This window comes from Chiroxiphia lanceolata, chromosome 3 (genome assembly GCF_009829145.1).
Source record: "Chiroxiphia lanceolata isolate bChiLan1 chromosome 3, bChiLan1.pri, whole genome shotgun sequence".
Classification (NCBI taxonomy): Eukaryota; Metazoa; Chordata; class Aves; order Passeriformes; family Pipridae; genus Chiroxiphia; species Chiroxiphia lanceolata.
In genome coordinates this window covers 17,303,722-17,324,704 of record NC_045639.1, presented here as the reverse complement: position 1 = coordinate 17,324,704, position 20,983 = coordinate 17,303,722, and the positions used below count along the sequence as shown (strand labels likewise).

The window sequence follows — 20,983 nt, the reverse complement described above, 5'->3', positions numbered from 1 at the left end:
CTACAAGGCTTAGCCACCTTCTGGTTCTAGAAATGTATGAAGTGGGTGCAAGTCAACAAGTAAAACAAATTTTATTACAACAAACCTATATTACAACATATTCAACAGATCATGCCTTCTTCCTTATGTAACAGAGGCCTTGTAATACATAAAGAAGCTTCTATTATTGGGCAAACTAAAAGTATTCAAAATTTGTATGAATGCTCCTGAAGACAATTTCAAAGAAAAAAATATAAGCAGCAGTAGATTTTTGATTTAGCCCACAACCTGCTGACAGAGAATACAATGAAATTGTGAAATGCCTTTCTAATGTAAATTCTGTCACATACACAGGTCTTGCTAAGAATCCTTCTCGCATCTTGTCCTCAAGAGAGGAAAGATTATCCCAATCTTCTCATCAAACCTGACACCTTGGCAGTACTTAAAAAGAAAAAAACACATTTCAGGAATTTCATCCAGAAGAGCAGTGTCTAAATACACCACAACATATGTAGTTTCAACTGCCACAGAGTATTAATCTAGAGAACTAACAAATACCTACAATAAACCAAATCGTATTTCAACAAAAAACTTTCTTCAGTGGTATTTTCTCGAACTTTGTGAAGCCAGAAACTAAGTACACCTGAAAGTCAGACTGGGTACAAGTAAATAACACATTAATTTCTTACCTTTCAAGCTCACAAGTGCTTTTGCTGAAGAACCTGCAATATATCAAGAAGTCAACATAAATCATAAGCTGTTTCAAGCCATACAACCTACGCAGAGTCTACCCATTCTTAATTAATTCTTAGGCAGAAAGTGGAATTTATTAAATCTTTCACAGTTGAATAAGTGAACCCAGTGCGCCTTCCAAGGCGCTAAGTACAGTATTACATGTTTATTATCACTAAATCTTGAAAGCATATTCATGTTTTGTTTTTTCCTTTAGTTTTACATCAAGAAAAAAACACTTGAGATGTTAAGCACTTATATTTAACACAGCAAATTCTGAAAAAGCTTTATGTCCACACTACATACCTCCATTTGGCTGCTTGTCCGCTGCAGTTGCAAATATATTTTACAGCTGACAAGGAAACTACTGAACACTTTTTTAATGATTTCTACCAATTCAAAATTCTTCAATGGCCAAAATTTCCCCAAAAGGAGTAGTATATGCTCAGAAGGAAGAAGATGGCTAGTTAGTTGCCCCCTGGTGGTACCACTTTATTAAGAAAAGCAACAGATTCAGATCTCAAATGCAGACAGGACCGTTAGTTTGCTCAAACTGTTCAAATGGTGCAATAAATACATCAGAATTTCACTATTCCCCTTCCACTGCATCTCTAGGACCTCTGCAATGCTCCTGGGCCAGGAAAAACAAAACTGGGCCTGACAACACTGGCCATTCAAGCCCTGGAATTTTCAAATCTCTCTCTAAGAATGAGATGTTTGAAGCAGCTGCATTAGCAGAGGGGAAAGATATTTCTGCATGACAATGCAGATTCATGCTTTTCCCTCAAGTCAACTTTATCTTTCCAGTTATGGTCCAGTATGGCAAACGTTTTTTCCTCTCACTTTCTCCACTCCCTCTTTCAGCTTCTGTTTGCTGTTCCAACAACTTTCTGACTTCAAAGGTCCAGAAATTCCTTTTCTTGTGGTTGCCCTTTATCTAGCTCCTAACCCCACTAGTGCCAGAGATATTTGCCTCTTAGAGGATCCCTTCCAGGGAATATCAGAGAGCCAAAAGAAGAAACATTGTCCCTTTCCAGGGAACCAAGCATTTTGGGTTGGGCTGGACTGTTGAAGAGAATACAGGAGCAGCAACAGCAAAAAACCTCCCTACATTCCTTATTCCTTCATCATAGTATTTTGTTTGCTATTTTATTATGCCGTGTGCTACCAAAAAACCTCAAACCAAACTTCAGTTGAAAAAAGAAAGTTACTATTTTTTTTCCCCAAAAGATTAAAAAAAGAGTTTAAGATATGAAAGGGAACTAGTTTTGACTCCCTGGTGGTTTAGAGGGCCTCCACCCCAGTATCTCCCAAGCTGTTCAAATCTACAGCTAACACATATGGAGTTACACGTCAAAACCAAGATGACACACCTGGGCTATACTGTTGTTCTTGCACATTTCTTTTCTGATGTATCAGCTTTGTTGGGCTGGGGACCTATCAGCCACAGGTATAGGAACATGCTTCTATGATGATCTGATTCACAGTGAACTCAGGTCTTGAAACTAAGCTGTATGTTAAAGGTATCACAAGATTTTTTTTAAATTTTATGCTAGAAATCCAATACCGTACACCATGCTTGCACATGGGTCCTCTGCTATCAACCAAGAATAAACAGCCCTGAACTGTAACAGTAAGAACAATAAAGAACTACTGTGTCCCCCAAATTTATATAGGGGATGGTGGGAAATGTGTGCAGAGATAAGTAAGTACATGCAGTATATGCAGTTTAAGAACACGGGAAAAGTACATGTCATTGAGGATGGAGAGGCAGGAGCAGGGTCATCAGGACTGTCAAATGGAGATGCTGCCTTTCCAGAACAGATCACTGCTCTGAAAGATCTCAGCCACTTCATTTGTAAGACCAAACATACAGTCATTTTCCTCTTTTTCTCACTATCTTCCTCATGTGAATCAAGTTCAATGAATTCAGTCTAGTGTGAATATGTCAACAATGCAAAAGAAAAACCTCAGCAACAGGCAGCAAAGCTTTATTTGGGGGTGGTGTCAATCTCACAGCTGAAGTGCCTGAGATGCTTTGCTAACCCTGATGCTTCACCTCTGAGGCTGATGATGGGCCAGCAGAGCAGGGCATGAGAGCACTGGCATCAGAAACAACATGTAAAGAGGTGATGAACACAGAAGGTTATGTGCCACCTTAGAGCTTTATAAGATTACCACTCCAAAACAGCTTTAGTTGCCAAGGAGTTTTCCACACACGACCTTTAATCTTCAACAGACATCCTAGAACAGGGCTGCTCATCTGTTTTCACTTAACCTGCAATTAAAGTAATGTAACCAGGGCATATCTATTTAGGAATACAAGTGTCCAAAAAAGAAATTCCTGATCGATGGAAGTTCAAAAGTTAAACTAAACTATTTTAATGTAAGAAGGCACAGAAAATTAACACCAACAGTTTTGTAGCTTAAAGCTTTAGGACATCAAAATGACAATGGAGATGTCCAGAAGCTTAATTTTACCAGAAAGGCAATAATATGATACAACATGGCTTTTCTTGTCAAGTTCTTCTACACTGATTTTAGGGGGTATCTGCAACAACACCAAACTTCTAGGAATACAGTACATCTCCCTACTTTTTCCATTTAGTTTGGCAGTACTGTACATACTACCAGGGCCACAAAACCAGCAAAGTAGGATGATGATCTAAGCAATACTGTGCTACAATAAAAAACAATCAATGTTTAATACAGATAGAAGCACTTCAGGAAGTATAAAAGTTGTGATGTGATGCAAGACAGATTTATTAAGCTTACTAAGTTTTATTGTTTATTAAAACTATCCCATATTTTAGTTTAAATAATGATTACATTTATAATATCTCAGTCTCACATTAAATGCCAATAGTCATGTATACTCCTGTTCTGAATAACAAATATATAATCACAGGCAGTCTTTTTAACCTGCATTTTAATTATAAACAAAGATTAAATTAGAATACACACACACACACTTGAATGTAAATATCTATAATGACAATGACACAGATTTCATTTCCAGAAACACTTCAAAAAACAAATGGGTGGAAAGGAAGAAATCAGGCCTATGAATCATTTAGGGTATTACAACCAAAATCTACTTCCAGCTCCTCCTGGTTCAAAGGATCTCGGAGGTGCCTTTATTAACACTGAGAGTAAAAAAAACCCCTCAACCTAGGGAGGAAGTACAGCCAGCTCAGCACAGCAGTGGCTCAGGAATTAGAAGGCCTGTTTTCAGTAGGCTACACTGGCACACTATTCCAGTGTGAACTGTACAATTGGCTTAGTCTCGTCTCAGTACCCTACTGAGTATTGCTTGGTATATGTTGTTAGAAAATTAATTACCTGAATACAGTATTCACACTTGACTAAGTCTGAAAAATTAGGAAAGGATTCAGAAGAGATCGGAGAAAAAAAATTCAAGATCTAAAAACTTGCCTTATTGCAAGAAAGTTAAGATGCTCCAATCTTGTTCTTCCCAAAGAAGGTCAAGATTGTCACTGATCAGAAGTATCCACAAAGAAGATAATTCAGACGGGTAAGCAGCTCTACACCCTACAGGAAAGGCACAACTAGACCTATTTTTTAAAAAAATCACACTGGATAAGTTCAGGTTAGCAATGAATGCAAAGTTTAACAGATTTTGGGTAACTATACCAAGAAAGGGCATGTTGAGCTCCCTATAATTCAAAATCCTAAACACCAATTTCACATATATTTTTAAAGAGAAGACTATAGCTAAAAAGGAAGCGTGGAAGTGGTGCACAGAAATTCCAAACAAGTATCGTAGCATGCTTAATGAAGAATCTAAGATGATTATAATGGCCTTTCCTGGCCATTATAAACCCCCCAATGATTCTGTAAAATATGTGCACCACAGATGTGGTGCAATAAAAATAACTGTGCTAGATTATGAGATATTAAATAGTATGATAACAGGAAGCTCATCAGTAAGTAAGAGTCAGGAACAAGTGTATTTATGTGTTTTATAACACTCGCAAGAAGTGATTTTCGTGAAGTCCACGTAACACCAAATTGGGGGGGGGGGGGGGAAAAAAACATTAAAATAACCCCAGCTTTGCCAAGCCTAGTGTGATAAGGGTCCTCATGTTTTCACACTTGGCTTGTTAGAAACCAATGGGCTTCAGCAGCAGCCAGCGTGGGTTCCTGCGGGTGGACAGCTCCTCCAGTCCTGAACCGCCGCTCCCTCCGAGCACACACAGTCACCAGGAATCCTTCCTCCAGCCCCAGCCTCCTTCTCCCAGCACAGGGGAGGACGTTCAGAACATTGCAATGAAGAGAACTTAAAAAAACCTAACTGCTCTAGAAGCCTTATGAACAGACTTTAAAAGGATCTCTGATATTTTGCCCTCCAAAAGTATTTCTGATGTGGCCATAGGCTTTGAGGCATGGGAGAAAAGCACAAAAGCTGTTACCTTAAAAGATTAAAGTCAGGTTTAAGTTTAAAAACAAGTACCTATTGCTGTTCATTTGGAAACACCATAACTGAACCACAGAGGAGGAGTTCAACCACAATTCAATATGGGCAGTTGCAGATGCCCTGATGTATATTTTCAATACTAACATGAAGCAAAGGAGTTTAAATACGGCTTCTCAACTGCTGACCTTAAAATCTAAACAGGATCACAGACAAACATATTACATTATTGAAAATGTTTTCATATTTTTTAATAAGGATCTTGTAACAATTATTATAATTTTGATAATAAATGTTACAAGTAACCACAGGGATGTTCCATAGCTACTGATCTTACTAATGTGTGGGGACAAATCTGTATCTAAATCAATACAGAAAATTCTAGGATCCAGATAAGCAGTTACATAATGTAAAGGCTTTCCTCTCCAGACTATTACGCTCCTTTGTCTAAATTTGCACAGGTGAGCAGTTATTTTAGCACTGGTTGCATGACTACCTCAAAACCCTATGTAATTAAACTACACTGACAGCACGAAAAATGGTGTGACAGAGGAAACTCATGGAGAAGAAGGGAAAAACGTAAGTCTTTACTATAGACTGAGTCATTAACCCTCCAAGAGATCATTCATCTACACAAGCACAGCACAAGCTGTTTCAAAAGAGGAAGTATCTCAAATGATTGGGCACTATTAGGATAGCTTATTCAGGAAAACTTAGAAAATAAAAAGCACACATCAGAGGGAAAAGAGGCTTAGGGGAGCTTTTAAAGCTTCCCTGAAACTTTGTGTTTGTTGAAGAGGTAAATAAATGAATAATTTAAATGAATATAACTTTTTGCTTCAAGCATGAGTCAGTATTTCCCTCACATTATGAGCCCTCTAATAAACTAACATATGTGTATTTCCAAACCCTGATTTAACGACTGGATGGAAGTAAATTTTTCAGCCACGTAAACCCTTCTGCAGGACTTGTGCAGACAATAACCACAATAACAAAGCCCTCTTTTTGAAACACTGTTCTCATAAGGGACAATCCGCTGATACCATGGTAACATACAATTTTAAAGGTATGCAGCACTGTAAAGTATTCGGTTTGGGTACTATATAGGAGCCACAAAACTAATCTGGAGCCTTCTCCCAAATGCTGTGATCTCACACGGTTCTGCTGACTTTTTACCTCAAACATCCAGAGCACAGCAGTGTTAGGCTCATGGCGCCTTGGGACTGGAAAACCAAAGCGGCAAGAGGTGTGCCATATCCTTCCTGCAGCTATCTAGGAACGCATCAGAACACAGCCAGAGCACCTGGTTATGTAGGGGCAGGGTGCCTGTGAACCACGGTATAAGGTTGTACTGGGGCTAAAGAGAACAACTTCTGCACAAAGTGCCGCTCTTATGCTGCAGCCCCCGCCCATGGGATAAAAGGCCCCCTTCCCTTCTGTCCTAAAACACAGATCCCTAGAACCAGTGATGTCTTAGCAATACATGGCATTTGGCAATAACAGTATTTGTACTGTAAAAGTTGAACACTTTGACACCAATCACCTCTGCAGTCTGGCTCCTTTCTCCAACCACCTGCTCATCGTTGGTGTTTGCCCCCACACAACGCAGACACATTGTACAGTGGTTCACCGCTGGCCCCGTGCTCCTGATCCCTGAGCTGGCTAAGCATCCTTTCATTTCTGTCAAAAATGGGAGCTCATCCTCACTTTTACAGAGCCAATTCCAGGCATCCTCCTCCCTGAGACCAGCTCGTGGTGCCAAAGGACGCACCACGACGCAGCTTTGCCTGCGCTGTGTCTGCAGAGCTCTGCCTCCACCGGCACCAGGACAATCTTCCAGTCACATCTGCTTTATCAGAGCCCCACCTCAGCTCCTCTGTGTGAACTTCATAACCAAGTAATCCACAAATAAGATTGCTATTACGAGGAGCAAGAGACAGGGCAATATTATGTACACTCCAATACAATCAACTGTTTCCCTCTTCTGACACAGAGAGAAAAAGCCATCTGGTCTGCAGCAGTAAGGCTGCCCACCATTTACCTCCGCTGAAAAGTTACCAGGAGATAAGAAGAGGGGAAAAAAATGCATTGACTAAAATTAGTCACTCGTTGGGCACCAACCCAACAGTCTGCAGAATCAAATTTTGTCTTCAAAATATGAATCCAATTATTAGTATTGGAAGTACTTTTGCAATTGAGACCTTTAATACAGAGGATTTGCCACAGCATTGTTCTTTCTTCACAGCACTTTGTTGCATCCTGAGTTACTACATCCCTCTTCCTTGGCAGCCCTACTAAGAAAAGGCCTCAACTACAAGAAATGCACGTAAAAATATGCACTGCCATCTTCATTTTTTAGGCTGTCAGTGTGAACCCTCTTATCGTTTCAAAAGGTCAGAATATCAGCTTTAGAGAAGAATGAGACAACAGCAAAGCTGAACACGTTGACACCCATCACCTCTGCAGTCTGGCAGAGACAACTATGTGCATTACATTCATCTCCTTCCTCAGTTAAGGAACAGTCACTGTCCAGCTGCATTACAGAACCTGACAAGAGGGCAAGTAGGTGCTATTAAAATACTCTGGGACAAATTCCACTTCATCAGATATCCAATCTGAAAGTGAAACTGCATGGTTCTTACCATAACAGCAAAATTTCGGTTTTCTTGTCGCTGAGTATGCTGTTTACTTATAATTCCTTTTACATGAAAACTCAGTTATGGTCTACTATAAACTATGCTGGAGAAAATTCACAGGTATGATACGTAAATCTGAAAGTCTGTTAGCCATGAACTATTCTAACTTTTCCAGGAACTTATTTTTACACCACTATAGAAGATTCCAAAATCAACTCTGCAATGTTTACTGTTACTATCCCGTATAAATTAAGCTGCAGATTGAAGTTAGTGTTAAATCAGTGAGGATTAAGTTTACATCCTCACTTTAAGTATAGGACTGGAAATGAAAGAACTATGTATGGTAACAGTGTAATTTGAAAACATACAGATCACCAAAACTGGATAGAAGCACGAGGCAAACACATTTCAAAACTTTCACATTTCTAGCAGTTCACTACACTATAGAAAACATGAAGCTCCCTATCTGACAGAAAACATCCCTTACTTGCACCAAACTTAGGTAAATACAAACCTTAGGGCCAAGTCAACACAGTAGTAGCTTATTACCTTCTCAAATACACACACTGTCTGCTTCACCTGCCAAGCAGAGACTGTACCAGTGATACTGCTGGCAAGAGTCTCCAGGATAGCCCAATCCTAAGGGAAACTGAGTCACACTATTACAGGATCTACTATAGGTGAAGCAACAGACCTGTCAAATCTTCCTGGTGCCACTGTAGGCAATATAAATGTGGTAGAGACAAAAAAGTTATTTTCCCTACTTCACATTAACTCCTTGAAACGGACAGTGCCTTCCCTGGAAAGCAGGTGGAACAGTAACTTAAACACTGCTCACTCTAGTGAAGAAGGAAACTTCATTCAATAAGCAACAAACTGCTGCTAATTACTAACTATGATCTTGTCAACTGGTCCTTGACTTGTATGCTGTACCACATTTAAAGTCTGATTGATATGTGACTGAGCTACACTAAATTGAGAGTGTCAGTTCTATCCTTAATTTATTATGACCCTTCATAAATCTGTTCTGTTAACACAATTGCACCAGCCACGTGGGCACACTAACCAATTTTTCTCCTGACAGTTGTTGGAGTTGTAACAAAGACCCACACAGAGTAGCCAGAAGCAAGATTTCCACTTTGAGTCACCTCCCCCTGAGAATCTTTGGATATGGAAAGAGTTGGTATGTTCATGAACTCACATGGTGATCCACAGAACACCATCACCAAAAATACGTCTACCCCACTGTGTGCAGTTATTGAAGCTACAAATGCCCTAGTTTTAACTTGGCATGAGTTGACAGTTTGTAAGAGCACATCGAGGTAGCATGCATACACATTTTACATTGAATAATTTTCTCTTCTGTAACACTTAAGTATTATGTGCACGAATCCATATACACAGCAACACACGTGGTTTTCACCTACACTAAGTTTTTATCTAATCCTCATGCTCATTGAAAACAACATCCACACAAACCCTATGGAGATGATAGAATCAATTAGGTTGGAAAACACCTCCAAGATCATTGAGTCCAACCTATGACTGAACACCACCATGTCAACTAGACCATGGCACCAAGTACCACGTCCAGTCTTTCCTTATACACCTCCAGAGATGGTGATTCCATCACCTCCCTGGGCAGTACATTCCAATGTCCAATCACCCCTTCAGTGAAGAAATTCCTCATAGTGTCCAACCTAAACCTCCCCTGGCACAGCTTGAGACTGTGTCCTCTCCATCCAGTCGCTGGCTGCCTGGGAGAAGAGACTGACACTCACCTTGCTACAGCCTCCTTTCAGGTAGTTGTGGAGAACAATAAAGACTCCCCTAAGCCTCCTCTGCTCCAGGCTAAAAAGCCCCAGCTCCCTCAGCTGCTCCTCATAGGACTTTTGCTCCAGACCCTTCGCCAGCTTCGCTACCCTTCTCTGGACCTGCCCCAGCACCTCCACATCCTTCCTGAATTGAGGGGCCCAGAACTGGACACAGCACTCGAGGTGCAGATCTACAGATCTGCATGTATGAAAACAAATGCCTACATACTGTCTTCCTATACAGCCAGCTTTCATGTGCTGACACACAACACAGGGTCTCCGAGCTCTTCCCTGCGCATTTATCGGTGACCCCCCGACGCACGCCCTGACCCCCCGCCCCGCGGAGCTGCTCGCACCGTGCACAGCACGGGCTATGAACACGCGAGCCCTCCTTGCCCCCGAGGGCGACAGCAGGGGCAGGAGCGGGGAGCCGCTCACCCCTTCCCCGGGACAGGACGCCCCTTCCCCCGCAGTGCCCCGACCCCCGCGGGCAGGGCGGGCTGTCACCGCGCCCCGCCCGGCTCCCGCTGCCCGCCCCGCACGCCCGGCAGGTGCCGCCCGGGCGGGGCGGGAGGCCCAGCCCCGGCACTCCCGGGGGCAGAGGGGGTCGCACCCTCAGGACGGAGCTCCCCGCCCGCCGCCCGGGCCGGGGCCTCGCCCGGGAGGGGCGGCGGCGGCGGTGGCGGGGGGGCCGGGCCGGCCCGATTTCCAGGGAGGAGGCTCGGGCTCCGGCCCCGCACGGCGCCCGCGGCGGGAGGGAGGGAAGGAGAAGGGCGGGCGGGCGGCGGGGGCGCAGCGCAGGTGTCCCGGCGGGGCGAGGGGGCGGCGGGAGCGGGGGCACCGGTCCCTACTCACTCTCGTCAGGCAGCTGATCCAGCTCCGCCATCTTGAACGAGCCGCGCCGCTTTTTCAAAGGCTGCCTGGCGCGGGGCATTCTGGGGGAGGAGACGGGGCCGGGCGCGCGGCGGGCGCGCGCGCGGGGCGGGGCGGGCGGAGCCGCGCGCTCTGAGGGGAAGGGGCGGCGGGTCCCGCTCGTCCCGCGCCCCCGTCCCGGGGGGTGCCTGGCGGGCGGGAAAGGGGCACAGCGCTTGTCACAGGAACCGTGCGGTTCCCCCCGCGGGCCGCCTGGAGCCTGGTGGGACCATCGTAGTTAAGGAGTTGGAATGGACCTTAAGAGATCACCTGACCCCAGCCCCTCCTGCCATGGGCAGGGACACCAGCCACTAGACCGGGTTGCTCAGAGGCCATCGAACCTGGCTTGAACCCTTCCAGGAATTAGGCATCAACAACCTCTCTGGGCAACGTGTGCCAGTGTGTCTCACCACCCTCACAGTAAAGAATTTCTTCCTCGTATCTAACCTAAATTTCCCCTTTCAGTGTTGTAGTTTTGTACCCATTACTCCTTGTCCTGTCACTAGAGTTCCTAATGACAAGTCCCTCTCCAGCTTCCCTGTAGGCCCCCTTCAGATACTGGAAGCCTGAATACGAGGTCTTCACACAGCCTTCTCCAGGCTGAACAACACCAGCTTTCTCGTGGCCTTCCTCTGGACTTGTGCCAACAATTCCATGTCCGTGTTATGATGAAAGATGAAGGGCAATAGGTGACTGGCAGGGAGGGTGGGGAGCTAGGCTGTCACAAAGGGTCACCCCAAAGTAGCCATGTTAGCTACATGTCTTTAAGCAATCCCTGTGTTATATCCATCCTCCTTCACTAATAACTTTTTGCTAAACTCTGCCTCTTTTCCTTGTCTATGCTTTTCATAAACGACTGCAAAGTTGAGGTTCCGGGAGGAGTAAGGGATAACAAATCCAGCACAGCCAGCCCTGGCCCCGCTGTCACAGTCTGTGTCACTCTTCCTCCTGGGAGGGAGCTGAAACGCTCACTGAGCCCAAGGCCTGAAGGTCAAGGTCTCACTTGTTCTCACCCAGTGCCAGGGAGAGCCAACAAACCCCTGACCGTGGGTGGCTGTTGCCCAACAAGCTCCTTGTCTTGGCCTGCCCTCTTATCTCACACCCCTGAAAGCTTCCTTTGAGCAGTACCGATTTTTTTTTGGTGCAGCCTCCTTAGATCTCTGCACCACAGTGAATTTTAAAGCTTATCCATCAAGAAATATAAACATGGAGATACTATCATGAACCACAAGTGCCTTAAATGGACCAGATTCTCCATATGTGTTGGGCTTTGACAACACTACCTACTATTACTTATACCAACCAAATTTCCTTTTTTTTAAATATATGAAAATGCAAATTGAGCTTCAAAATAAATCAACAGTACATCTTAGTGTCAAGGCTAAGCCTCTGTCACCTCTTAAAACATATTGCCAACAGCACAATGGTGTAATGCAAAATGGATGCTATGCCTGTTTGCACCTCTTTAAAAGCACCTAAGTGAAACCAAATATTCTACAAAACATAAAAAAATATGTATCTTGGGACAAGGAATAGAGTTTAATTTGTGTTTTTAATTTGCTAACGAACTCACTCTGGCAGGTTGAGAGGGGCAGGATACAGGTCATGTTACTAAACAATTTTAAATACATAAATAAATAAAATCCATTGTGCTCAAGAGGGAAAAAGCGAGTTTCTAAGCGAAGAAACAAATTGAGTAAAATCCTTTAGAAATTCCCCCCAGGGCTTTCCATGTACATTGTAGCAGAGTTAAAAAAAAAAAAAAGAGTAAAAAGAAAAGACAAAGCCTAGCTTGCATTTCAGCCCCTTTTTCAGGTCATTCTGAAAGGCTGTTAAAACAGCCTTCCCTCTCCTTAGCCCCCAAAGGGCTTAAGACACTTCAGTGAGAGCTTTACATACTGCACAGCTCAAAAGAAAGCTGCTATACCAGACAAATGCAAAGCAGTGTAAGCATAAAACTAATGAAGCTAATAACAAAAAGCAACAAAAGTAATCTGTGCTACTTCAAAGACAAAAAAATACAAAACATTAAACCCTGCACAATTTTCCCCTTTAATAAAACACCTCCACCACCCAAAAGGCCTGACATGGACCAGACTTTCTAGGCTCAGCTAAACAATAATGCGTTAACAGCACTAATATTTTTCTGTATTTCAGCTATGCTTGCCTTGTTCCAAGAGCTGTATGTTAATGCTCAGCCAGGAGTGGCGACACTGAGACTTCCACAGTTGACAGAAGACACTGATCACCAGCGAGGTTTTTACTGCTGTGCTTTGTAAACCTTGTCATCAGGTCTGGCTGGGCTGAAAGCAGTGTTGCCCAGTGCCACCCCGATGCTAGAGCTTTCACTGAGGCAAGGGATTTTCAGGGGAGGGATGAAAAGTTTTCTACAACACAATCACATTTTGCAAAAGCCCTCAAGAGCCTGAATTTCTGAAGGGGGAAGGAAAAAGGAAACCAAAAAATCCAATGCCTTTCAGGCATCTTTGTAGATGGTGATAAAACCAGAAAACAGATTAAAAAGCTAAGAGACATTTCGCCTTGCCCCAAATACTTCCAGCTGATCATCTTAAAATTACCAGGTGAGATGGTAGAATTCAGCTTTCAACAGCGTGATGCTGGGTATTCCTCCATTTCATTTCATTCCAACAGCTGCATTTGGAAAATATTTAACAGAAGCTATTGCCATTCATTGTGCTGAAAGGGCAACAATCAACACTGTATTATGACTCCTGCTATAAAGGACCTTTTACATCTTGGCCTTTTATAAATGCTGCGGTATCTCTATGTTTTCTGGGTTTTAATTTTTCATGTGCAGGCTATTTCTAAGTTACACAAACACGACCCTGTTTGACAAAGCCCTGGCCAGGGCCATTTGACAGTGTGCACACAAATACACCATGTTTTCAGTGCAGCCTTCTACCATTCTGGCAAATTTGTGGTTTGCACTTGGGTGACGTGGAAATGGCACAACTCTTCTGACAAACAGGCAGGGTGACCAAAACCACCTGAGCTCATTGCCAACAACCTGCCATTAGGTGCTGCTGACTCACCTGCTTAGCACAGCTGGAGGGAGATCTTTAAACTGGCTTCACTGATGCCATTTGCTTTCACTGAGGGTCATGTTGGGCAACCGCTCCTAATGGTGTGCGCTGAAATGCTGCAGAAAGCACTTCCACGCTCCCATTTACCCTTAATTGCTGCAGATGATATTAAGACATGGATTACACCACCTACTAACCAATGCATTCAGAGTCTTGTCAGCACAGAGCAGGTAGTGCTGCATCCTGGGGACAGGAGACAGATGCTAGGGTGTCATTTTCTCATCTGCCCTAGGCAGGCCCTGGCAGTAGGAAGAAAAGCACAGACAGCTGGCAGAAGAGCATGCTCTTTAGTCACTGAGGCACCTTCTTCTTGCGAAGTCTGAATCCTGCTGCATTAATCATGTTATGAAATTAGACTTTGTAATGAGGGGGCGGGGGAAGAGCAGTAGTTCCCCCATTCAGTTGTTGGGAAGCCATTCCTTCTTGCCTTCAGATTGTACCTGTGTATCTCACTTTCTGTGGAAGGGAGCTGCAGTGCCTACAGGTCTGCAAGGTACCTTCACACTGGAACAAACGAAACTCATCACAGCAACTCACCTTGGCTGGGACCTACATCTGCATTGCTTCTCATTGGTGCTGCTGCATCTCCAAAATTACCATTTCTGGAGAAGCAGCCTGGCGTTAATTTGAAAGTAAAACCACACACAAGCTCTTGTTCAGATGCATGTACTCCACAACACTGGAAACTATTTTTCTGTGGGCATAACAGAAGGAGTATGAGTATAATGTACTAAGTTAGGGGCCTCACCACATATATAAAAGCAAATTAAGCAAAACACTGAGTGGGATTTAAATTGATTACAATAACACTTCAGCAGACAATTAGGTCATTATGTCCCCAGAATTCATAGAGGGAGTCTTCCAGAAAAAAAGCGGAAGCAGAGACCTCAGTAGTTACAAACACTGCATGCCTCATTTAAGAACATAAGTACAACTCTTTATGGTATTGAGAAAGTTTGATGTGTCCAGAGGTCTTTTTTGTATCAAGATTATTTGTTTGGGGTTTTTTCCCCCCCCACTTCTCTCTAATTAGAAACCAAAGGGGGGTGAGGGCAGAATGTCATTGTTTTATGGCTAAAATACTAGGCTGGGTGACTTAAGCTCTTTTTTTCCTCAGCCACTTCTTTGCTGCATGAGCTCAGGCAAGTCACAAAGAATTTACACTGACTGCCAATCAGTAAGCCTAGGTTGGCTTCCTTCAATTAACTGCATTCATACAAACTGCATGGACTATCTAAATGTTTGTGAGCCACTGTACAACAGATCCTCCAGCCATGCTGAATAATGATAAAAAGGTTAAATATTTATAGATTGCTGCTTTTGGTAGTTTAATATTTAGATCAGAAGCCATTCCTTAACATGCCTTCCCTGAAAAAAGAAGAGGATGTCATGGGACCTAATGTCTTGACAACTCCTTCCTTTCAAGTGCTTTTGACAGAAATGGGTCTACCTATTCATCCAGCTCCACTCTGTGCATGTACTCCAAAAGCAACGACTTCAGTGGTTGTCATTATGCTGCTCTCTTCTCAGCCTGGCCCTGGGGACAGGCTCCCTGTATGCTGGTTCCAGCAGCACCAGTGCCTGCTTTCAGGAGAGCAGATCCTACTCTGTGGCTGGACAAACTGGCAGGAGAAGCAGTGCCTGAATTCACATTAGATTTCACTGCAGGACAGCCACACCAGGGCTCTCCGACAGACCCCAAAGGGCTCCTGCTGCCTCTTCAGAAAGTCCTGTCCCTCTGTATCTTCCCCTGCCATATCTGCAAGGTTAGAGGCAGCTTGGGATGTACTTGCTTGTGCTGCATAACTGAGCACTACATGCACAGTGTAAAGCACTCCTTGTGATGCTTGGGTTGGATCAAAAGGCAACTTTGAGCCACCTCCAGTACAGGTAACAGAGGGAGCAACAAAAGCAGGTATCTTTAACTCCTGGTCCCAAACTGAACTGCAGGCTGTTTTTTTGGGGGGAAAAAAATAATTATCTACTTCACAACTAAACTCAGCCAGTTCTCATGTTCTCCTTCAGAGACTGACAAAAATCATATTTTAAGTGCCTGGCCAGAAGTTTTTTTTTGGAAGCAAACCAATGATTAGCCACTGGTTAAGCTACTTAAGAGCCAGAAGACATGGGCCACTCTCTTCACTTCCTCTCAAAATCCATTAGCAGCAACCTCAATCAATTCTTTTCTGTCGAGCTATCCTCAAGCCATACGACTTACCCAGTTCTTCCACATTTTCTTCTATCTATCACTCCTCATCCTCCTCTCCTTCAGGGGTTCCTGGAAAGATCTGCACCATCAGCAACCACTTTGGATTTGAACTTCTTCTGAAAAAGGCACTGGGACCTGACAATATTTTAGGAAATAGATCTGCTGTTTCCAGGCAGGTTACTAAAGACTGAAGCCACAGCCATCAGAATGAGTTTGAAGTGTCCCCTTCTTAGGAATTAGCCAACTCTCTCCTCAGGGAAATCAGTAATTTTTGAAGAGAAAGATCTGATGTTGCTCTATAGTTAAATGCTCCCATATTACTCAATGACTTACTGAAAGTGAGAAGTAAAAAAACGTTAAACATGGAAATTATCAGTTTATATTGCTGTTTCGAGACTACCCACAGCATAGCAACAGACCTCACTCCACGTCTCGATGAATGAAGCTGGAGCCCAAACTCAACTTGCAGCTTTGTTAGGACGTCTACAACAACCAACTTACATCATGTTAAAGGTAGGTATTTAAAGGAGGTTTATTGGGGCTAATACTAAATTCAAACAGCCACAAGGTCATTTTCCATGTTTACCACACCAACTGTTGACAGATGAAGTCTCAGCAGAAAGTTCAAATTTTCATTTCACCATGACTTCCTGAAATGTGACTACAGATTTCAATATTTGGCATTTGATCTTTGAGAGAGATATCATGTTTAGGAACATTCTACGAAATACATTTAAATCATGACTCAAAACCAAAACAATTTGGAAGTTTTGAAACATAAAGCTGTTAGTATGAAATTAGCTTTTATTTTTTTTTTTACCTCAAAATAAATGCACATTTATCATTTATTCAAATGAAAACTGAAAAAGTGTATCTTAAACCAGGGGGAACCCTAACAGAGCAAATATCACAAACACCGTCAAATGCCTTCTCCTGCTGTTGCCCAGCTCTGTTTGGCTAAAAACATCAGCTTAATTTATTTTTCTTTTTTCATTCTCAGTATGATCAATTAAAAGAAACACTTGAAAGCACCGAAATTAGAAGTGGTAAAAAACAAAACCAGATACTCCGTTCCCATCAGAATTCACGTCCATGTATTGTCACGCTTTTATATAAAACTTTCACTAAGTGTTGTACTAAATGGGATTTAGTAACCTCTTCTGCAGTTTAGCTCTTGATATCTTGGTAAGAGAAGTCAATGCATAAGCATGTCAGAAGTCAACGCTATAGTGTAACTACAGTATAACTCTAACGGGGCTTCTAAATACTGTTCACCAGAGTGATGTCTTATAGTTGAATTTCAGTTTCAGCAGGTACTTCAGATTTACCTGAGCAACATCATACACAATATATCTGGGAAGAGTGTTAAGGAATAATTACAGTAATTGATATTAATAACACAGAAAAGACTCAAAACACAGTCGAACTTCACCTTTCAATTTACATTACTACACAGATGCCTGTGCGATTAACCAGCTCTAACAGCTCAAATCACAACATTTTAAATCTGACTACTCTTTTAATCTGAAGTGTTTTACACTATAGTTATAAACAAGCAATTAGCAGTTGCAAGGAGAACTGACAATGGTGCAGCAGAATCCTGAGTGACAGGCAGGTGAACCGACTCAGATACGGGGCTGTAGTTCTTGCAGATTATTTTTTGTCAGACAGTAACACACATCTCTCTCGCTATCTAAACAGCAGAGTGACGTAGCCTAGATGAGATCTTCAGTTACAGACCCGGCATTTACAATTATAATTGCAGCTCTGTTGCTATTTTCCAGCACCAAGTCATTAATGCCTCTTAATTTCCCACTAAAAAACCCAAACTGGAATCACAGAGAAGAGCTCTACAATTGTTGGCAGTGCTTGCACATTCTTATTTTTTCACAGGAAGTCCCAGCTCACCTATTTGTTTCTCAAAGCTTTAGGCCTCAAACTTACCTCTGATCCTAAAGTGTAAAACAAAATGAATGCCCCTTATTTTACCTCAATTAGCAAATATTAATTGTATTATAGTTTATTGTCTGACCAAGACAGATACTATATTTAAGAAAACTCAAGATAAAAACAGTATTGCCCTGAGTTGTGTTGCCAAGACTGCTCGTCGGAGGAAAAGAGCTCACCAAGAGAGAAGACAGTTTCTACAAACCCTGAGGTTGCATTAATGGTTTTCCTGCTTCACTGACAGTGAAGAGATTGACTCAGGACCTTAGACACCACTTATACATATTCTTATTACCTCTTGTGAATGTTAAGCACACATTTGGAATGAATAGCCACTCAAAACCTGCAAAGGGTCTGTGGAACACATGAGATGTGATGACAAATTCCCTAAAGCACAGAGCTGGCTCCCCCCACCCTCGTGGCCACGCTGGCCAGCCACAGCACCATGAGGAAGAAACCAGACGGGATCGATGTGAAACCATAGGCTGCATTCCCTTCTCCTTGTCCTGGCACATCTCTGGGCAAGATACTACTTGGCAGTGTTGCTTGGCCACTCCAACGCCTTCAGGTATTGAGTCCTGTTGGAGCAACAGCTATTGCTACATGTATAGTTTTCTAGTTTTACAGAATGACAACTCAAATGCAACAACCATAAAATCACCTCCCTTGCAGAAGGGATTGTCTGCAAATGCTCTCCAAAGCAAATGTGAAAGAAAGCAAACACAGTGCCAAAACTCCTGGCCTGCCTCAGCAAGGTCCTGCTAAACTCAGCAACACTCAGACACTGCGTGCAGCCAACATAACAGCAAAGGATACTCATTATACAGGAGACAGGTATCATTAATTCCCGTTGAGATCCCATTCCCTAGGGGAACCTCTACACCACCAAGGGTGGTAGTGGCTGTGGGATCAGGTGCAGTTTTGCCCAAGCCTAGAAAGCGAAAAAACATCAGTTACAAACCTAGAAGGCAAATACAGACTTTGCACATAAAATCACTTAGCCAGCCAAATACTACTTCACATGTACTTTCAAATCAAGTGTAGAAGTACCTTAAAAAGAACACAAGGAATACAGTCTGTTCATTCAATTTAGCATCACCATACTTATGGCAGCTGTGCTCTGCTACATTAGAAGTGACAATTTTAGACTTTCGACTTAATTGTCTAATCTGTATGATCAAAGCTAAAACAAAGATTTATAGCTCTCATATCCCAGCTCCATTAATGAAAACATGCACATTGCAGCGTTTTTAGACAAGTATAACAAACCAATTCTTATTCTCTTTAAACTTTTCAATACAAATCTGATTTGACATCATAATAATGTGTGTAGCATGTATTGAAAAAGATGCTAAATCACATTTTATTCTATTTTAGGCAACTGATGTTTTAAGCCTCTCAAAATGAATAGTTTAAGAAAAGCCACTCATTACTGAATGTTACTGTTCTTCAGTCTCCCATCTCGGTACAGAAGGCAGTCATGATTACCATTTCTTTCCCTTGAATTAAAGAGCTAAGTCTTTTCTCTCATCTTCTTTTTCAGTGCAATATACTTTTTGCAGATAGAAGTGTAATGAGAACAGCTGTTCCATCTGAACTTTTATTCTTAGCTTTTCTCTTCTCTCCAAGCTTCTAAGGCACTTTGAAAGCTAAACAATTATTCTTGTGATCTATCAAACCTTGCATCTTTCTTCTAAAATACACAGTATTGTTAAAATGAAAGCGAGTAAGAAGTTCGAGAATGCACCCTATATTTTTTTCCTGTGTAATATCGAATAAAAGTTTCCTCCTAAACTTCAGGCACCTTCAATCTTAACACTCCAAGTGTACTAGCTTCCATCTTGAAACAACACATACACATATACTGATGCAACTATAGGGGAACATTATGTAACTTCTTAAAGAAGTCCAGCTCTGAAATGACTACAGTGCCCTTCACTAAGCAGAGCGCCACAACCCAAGTTTGCCACCTATTACAGGCTACCAATGACAACTGCTAATGCTTACCTTTCACACTGTGTTTTCCCTTGGGCAATTTTGTGATGTGAGAAGCGTTCTTTAGCTCATACCTGGACAGCACAAAGAACACACAATAGCATTTTACATTCATCTTAAACTATACTGGTGAAAAAAAATCATAAATTTTTCAGGCTTCAGTTTATGGTGAGTTAATATAAAGTTAATCTAGGCTTCTGGAACTCAACAGCCTTCCTTGTCTCGGTTACTAATTTGGATGATGTTGGCATTTTGTAGAAGATTCTAGCTAGAACAGTAATAATGATTTTTTTCCCCCCCATCAAATAGCTCTCATTTTAAGAAAAAACAAATCTTGTTCCTAAAGAAATACCATGTACTCTATCCTCACACTGAAGAGAAGGCTTGCAATTTTAGCATCACCTTCTACAGGGATATATTAAGCACACTTGGCAAATACTCCTCATAAATTACTTACATATTCCCAAGGGCAACTTCTCCCAGTAGTACTAAACCTATGGGATCAGCCTGAGATGTGTGACAGTAGTTGGCACTCTTGGATACCATGTCTGCAAAATAGATGCCCTTCCCAAACATGTAGCCAGTCTGCAAGCAGAAAATAAATAAATAAATAAATAAAACTGGGATAATAACACAAAGGCAGCATTGAATCCACCTGGCTGGGCTCCCAGGAGAGCAAAGCTGCAACTCCAGCTCTTGTGGACACCAGTCAGCAACTCACTTGGGACACACATTGGCGTGTGAATGCTGACAGATAACAACAAGGCCCACCCCACACAGAAATTCTCTTGATTTAGGTTGTCTGACTGTGGTCATCCCTGGGCACAGGGATCCAGGCAGCCAGAGAAGCTGTTTCACATACCACAGGAGCTTCAGGCGGAGCTATCCGGAGACCCTGCGAGAGGATCCCGGCGAAGTTGGTGGTGCGGGAGCCGTGCCACAGCAGCTGGCGATTGTGAAGCTGCTTAAATGGCTTGTAACGCTGACTCTCCCCTTCGCGCTCAATCCTGAAGATCTTCCGTTCACAAAGGGATAGGAGAAAAAGAACAACAAAGCGAGCCAATCGTTACCTTCGTGCAACTAATCGGGGGGCTGGGGGAAAATCATCCCATCTGAAATACACATTAATCTGCTATGAAAATTGATCTGGATGGTTTTTAGTGTTTGTAATTTGCTATGTCATGCTAGCAAAAAAGAGGTAGCATTGATCACATGGTTCT

General features: G+C 42.6%; 2 protein-coding genes across 3 annotated transcripts in view; both read right to left on the bottom strand.

Moving 5' to 3' along the window:
* Nucleotides 1-10,530, bottom strand: part of LIN9 (lin-9 DREAM MuvB core complex component) — a 39,467-nt gene extending 28,937 nt beyond the window's left edge. The window contains exons 1-3 of one of the 2 annotated variants that reach the window (XM_032683085.1): nt 10,452-10,507; nt 2,085-2,221; nt 669-701 (exon numbers count right to left, since the gene is read on the bottom strand). Coding sequence is in view for 1 of the 2 variants with exons in the window: in XM_032683084.1 (XP_032538975.1) it covers nt 669-701; nt 10,452-10,530 (112 nt within the window). In the remaining variant the exon portion in view is untranslated. Of the gene's footprint in view, nt 1-668; nt 702-2,084; nt 2,222-10,451 lie in introns of both variants that reach the window. The other variant, XM_032683084.1, reaches the window with a different exon arrangement.
* Nucleotides 10,531-16,328: 5,798 nt separating this feature from the next.
* The window catches only part of PARP1 (poly(ADP-ribose) polymerase 1), a 34,056-nt gene continuing 29,401 nt past the window's right edge, over nt 16,329-20,983 (bottom strand). The window contains exons 19-23 of the mRNA XM_032683153.1: nt 20,626-20,778; nt 20,221-20,348; nt 19,776-19,837; nt 18,585-18,699; nt 16,329-17,174 (exon numbers count right to left, since the gene is read on the bottom strand). Coding sequence (XP_032539044.1) covers nt 17,093-17,174; nt 18,585-18,699; nt 19,776-19,837; nt 20,221-20,348; nt 20,626-20,778 — 540 coding nt within the window. The 3' untranslated portion in view covers nt 16,329-17,092. The remainder of the gene's footprint in view (nt 17,175-18,584; nt 18,700-19,775; nt 19,838-20,220; nt 20,349-20,625; nt 20,779-20,983) is intronic.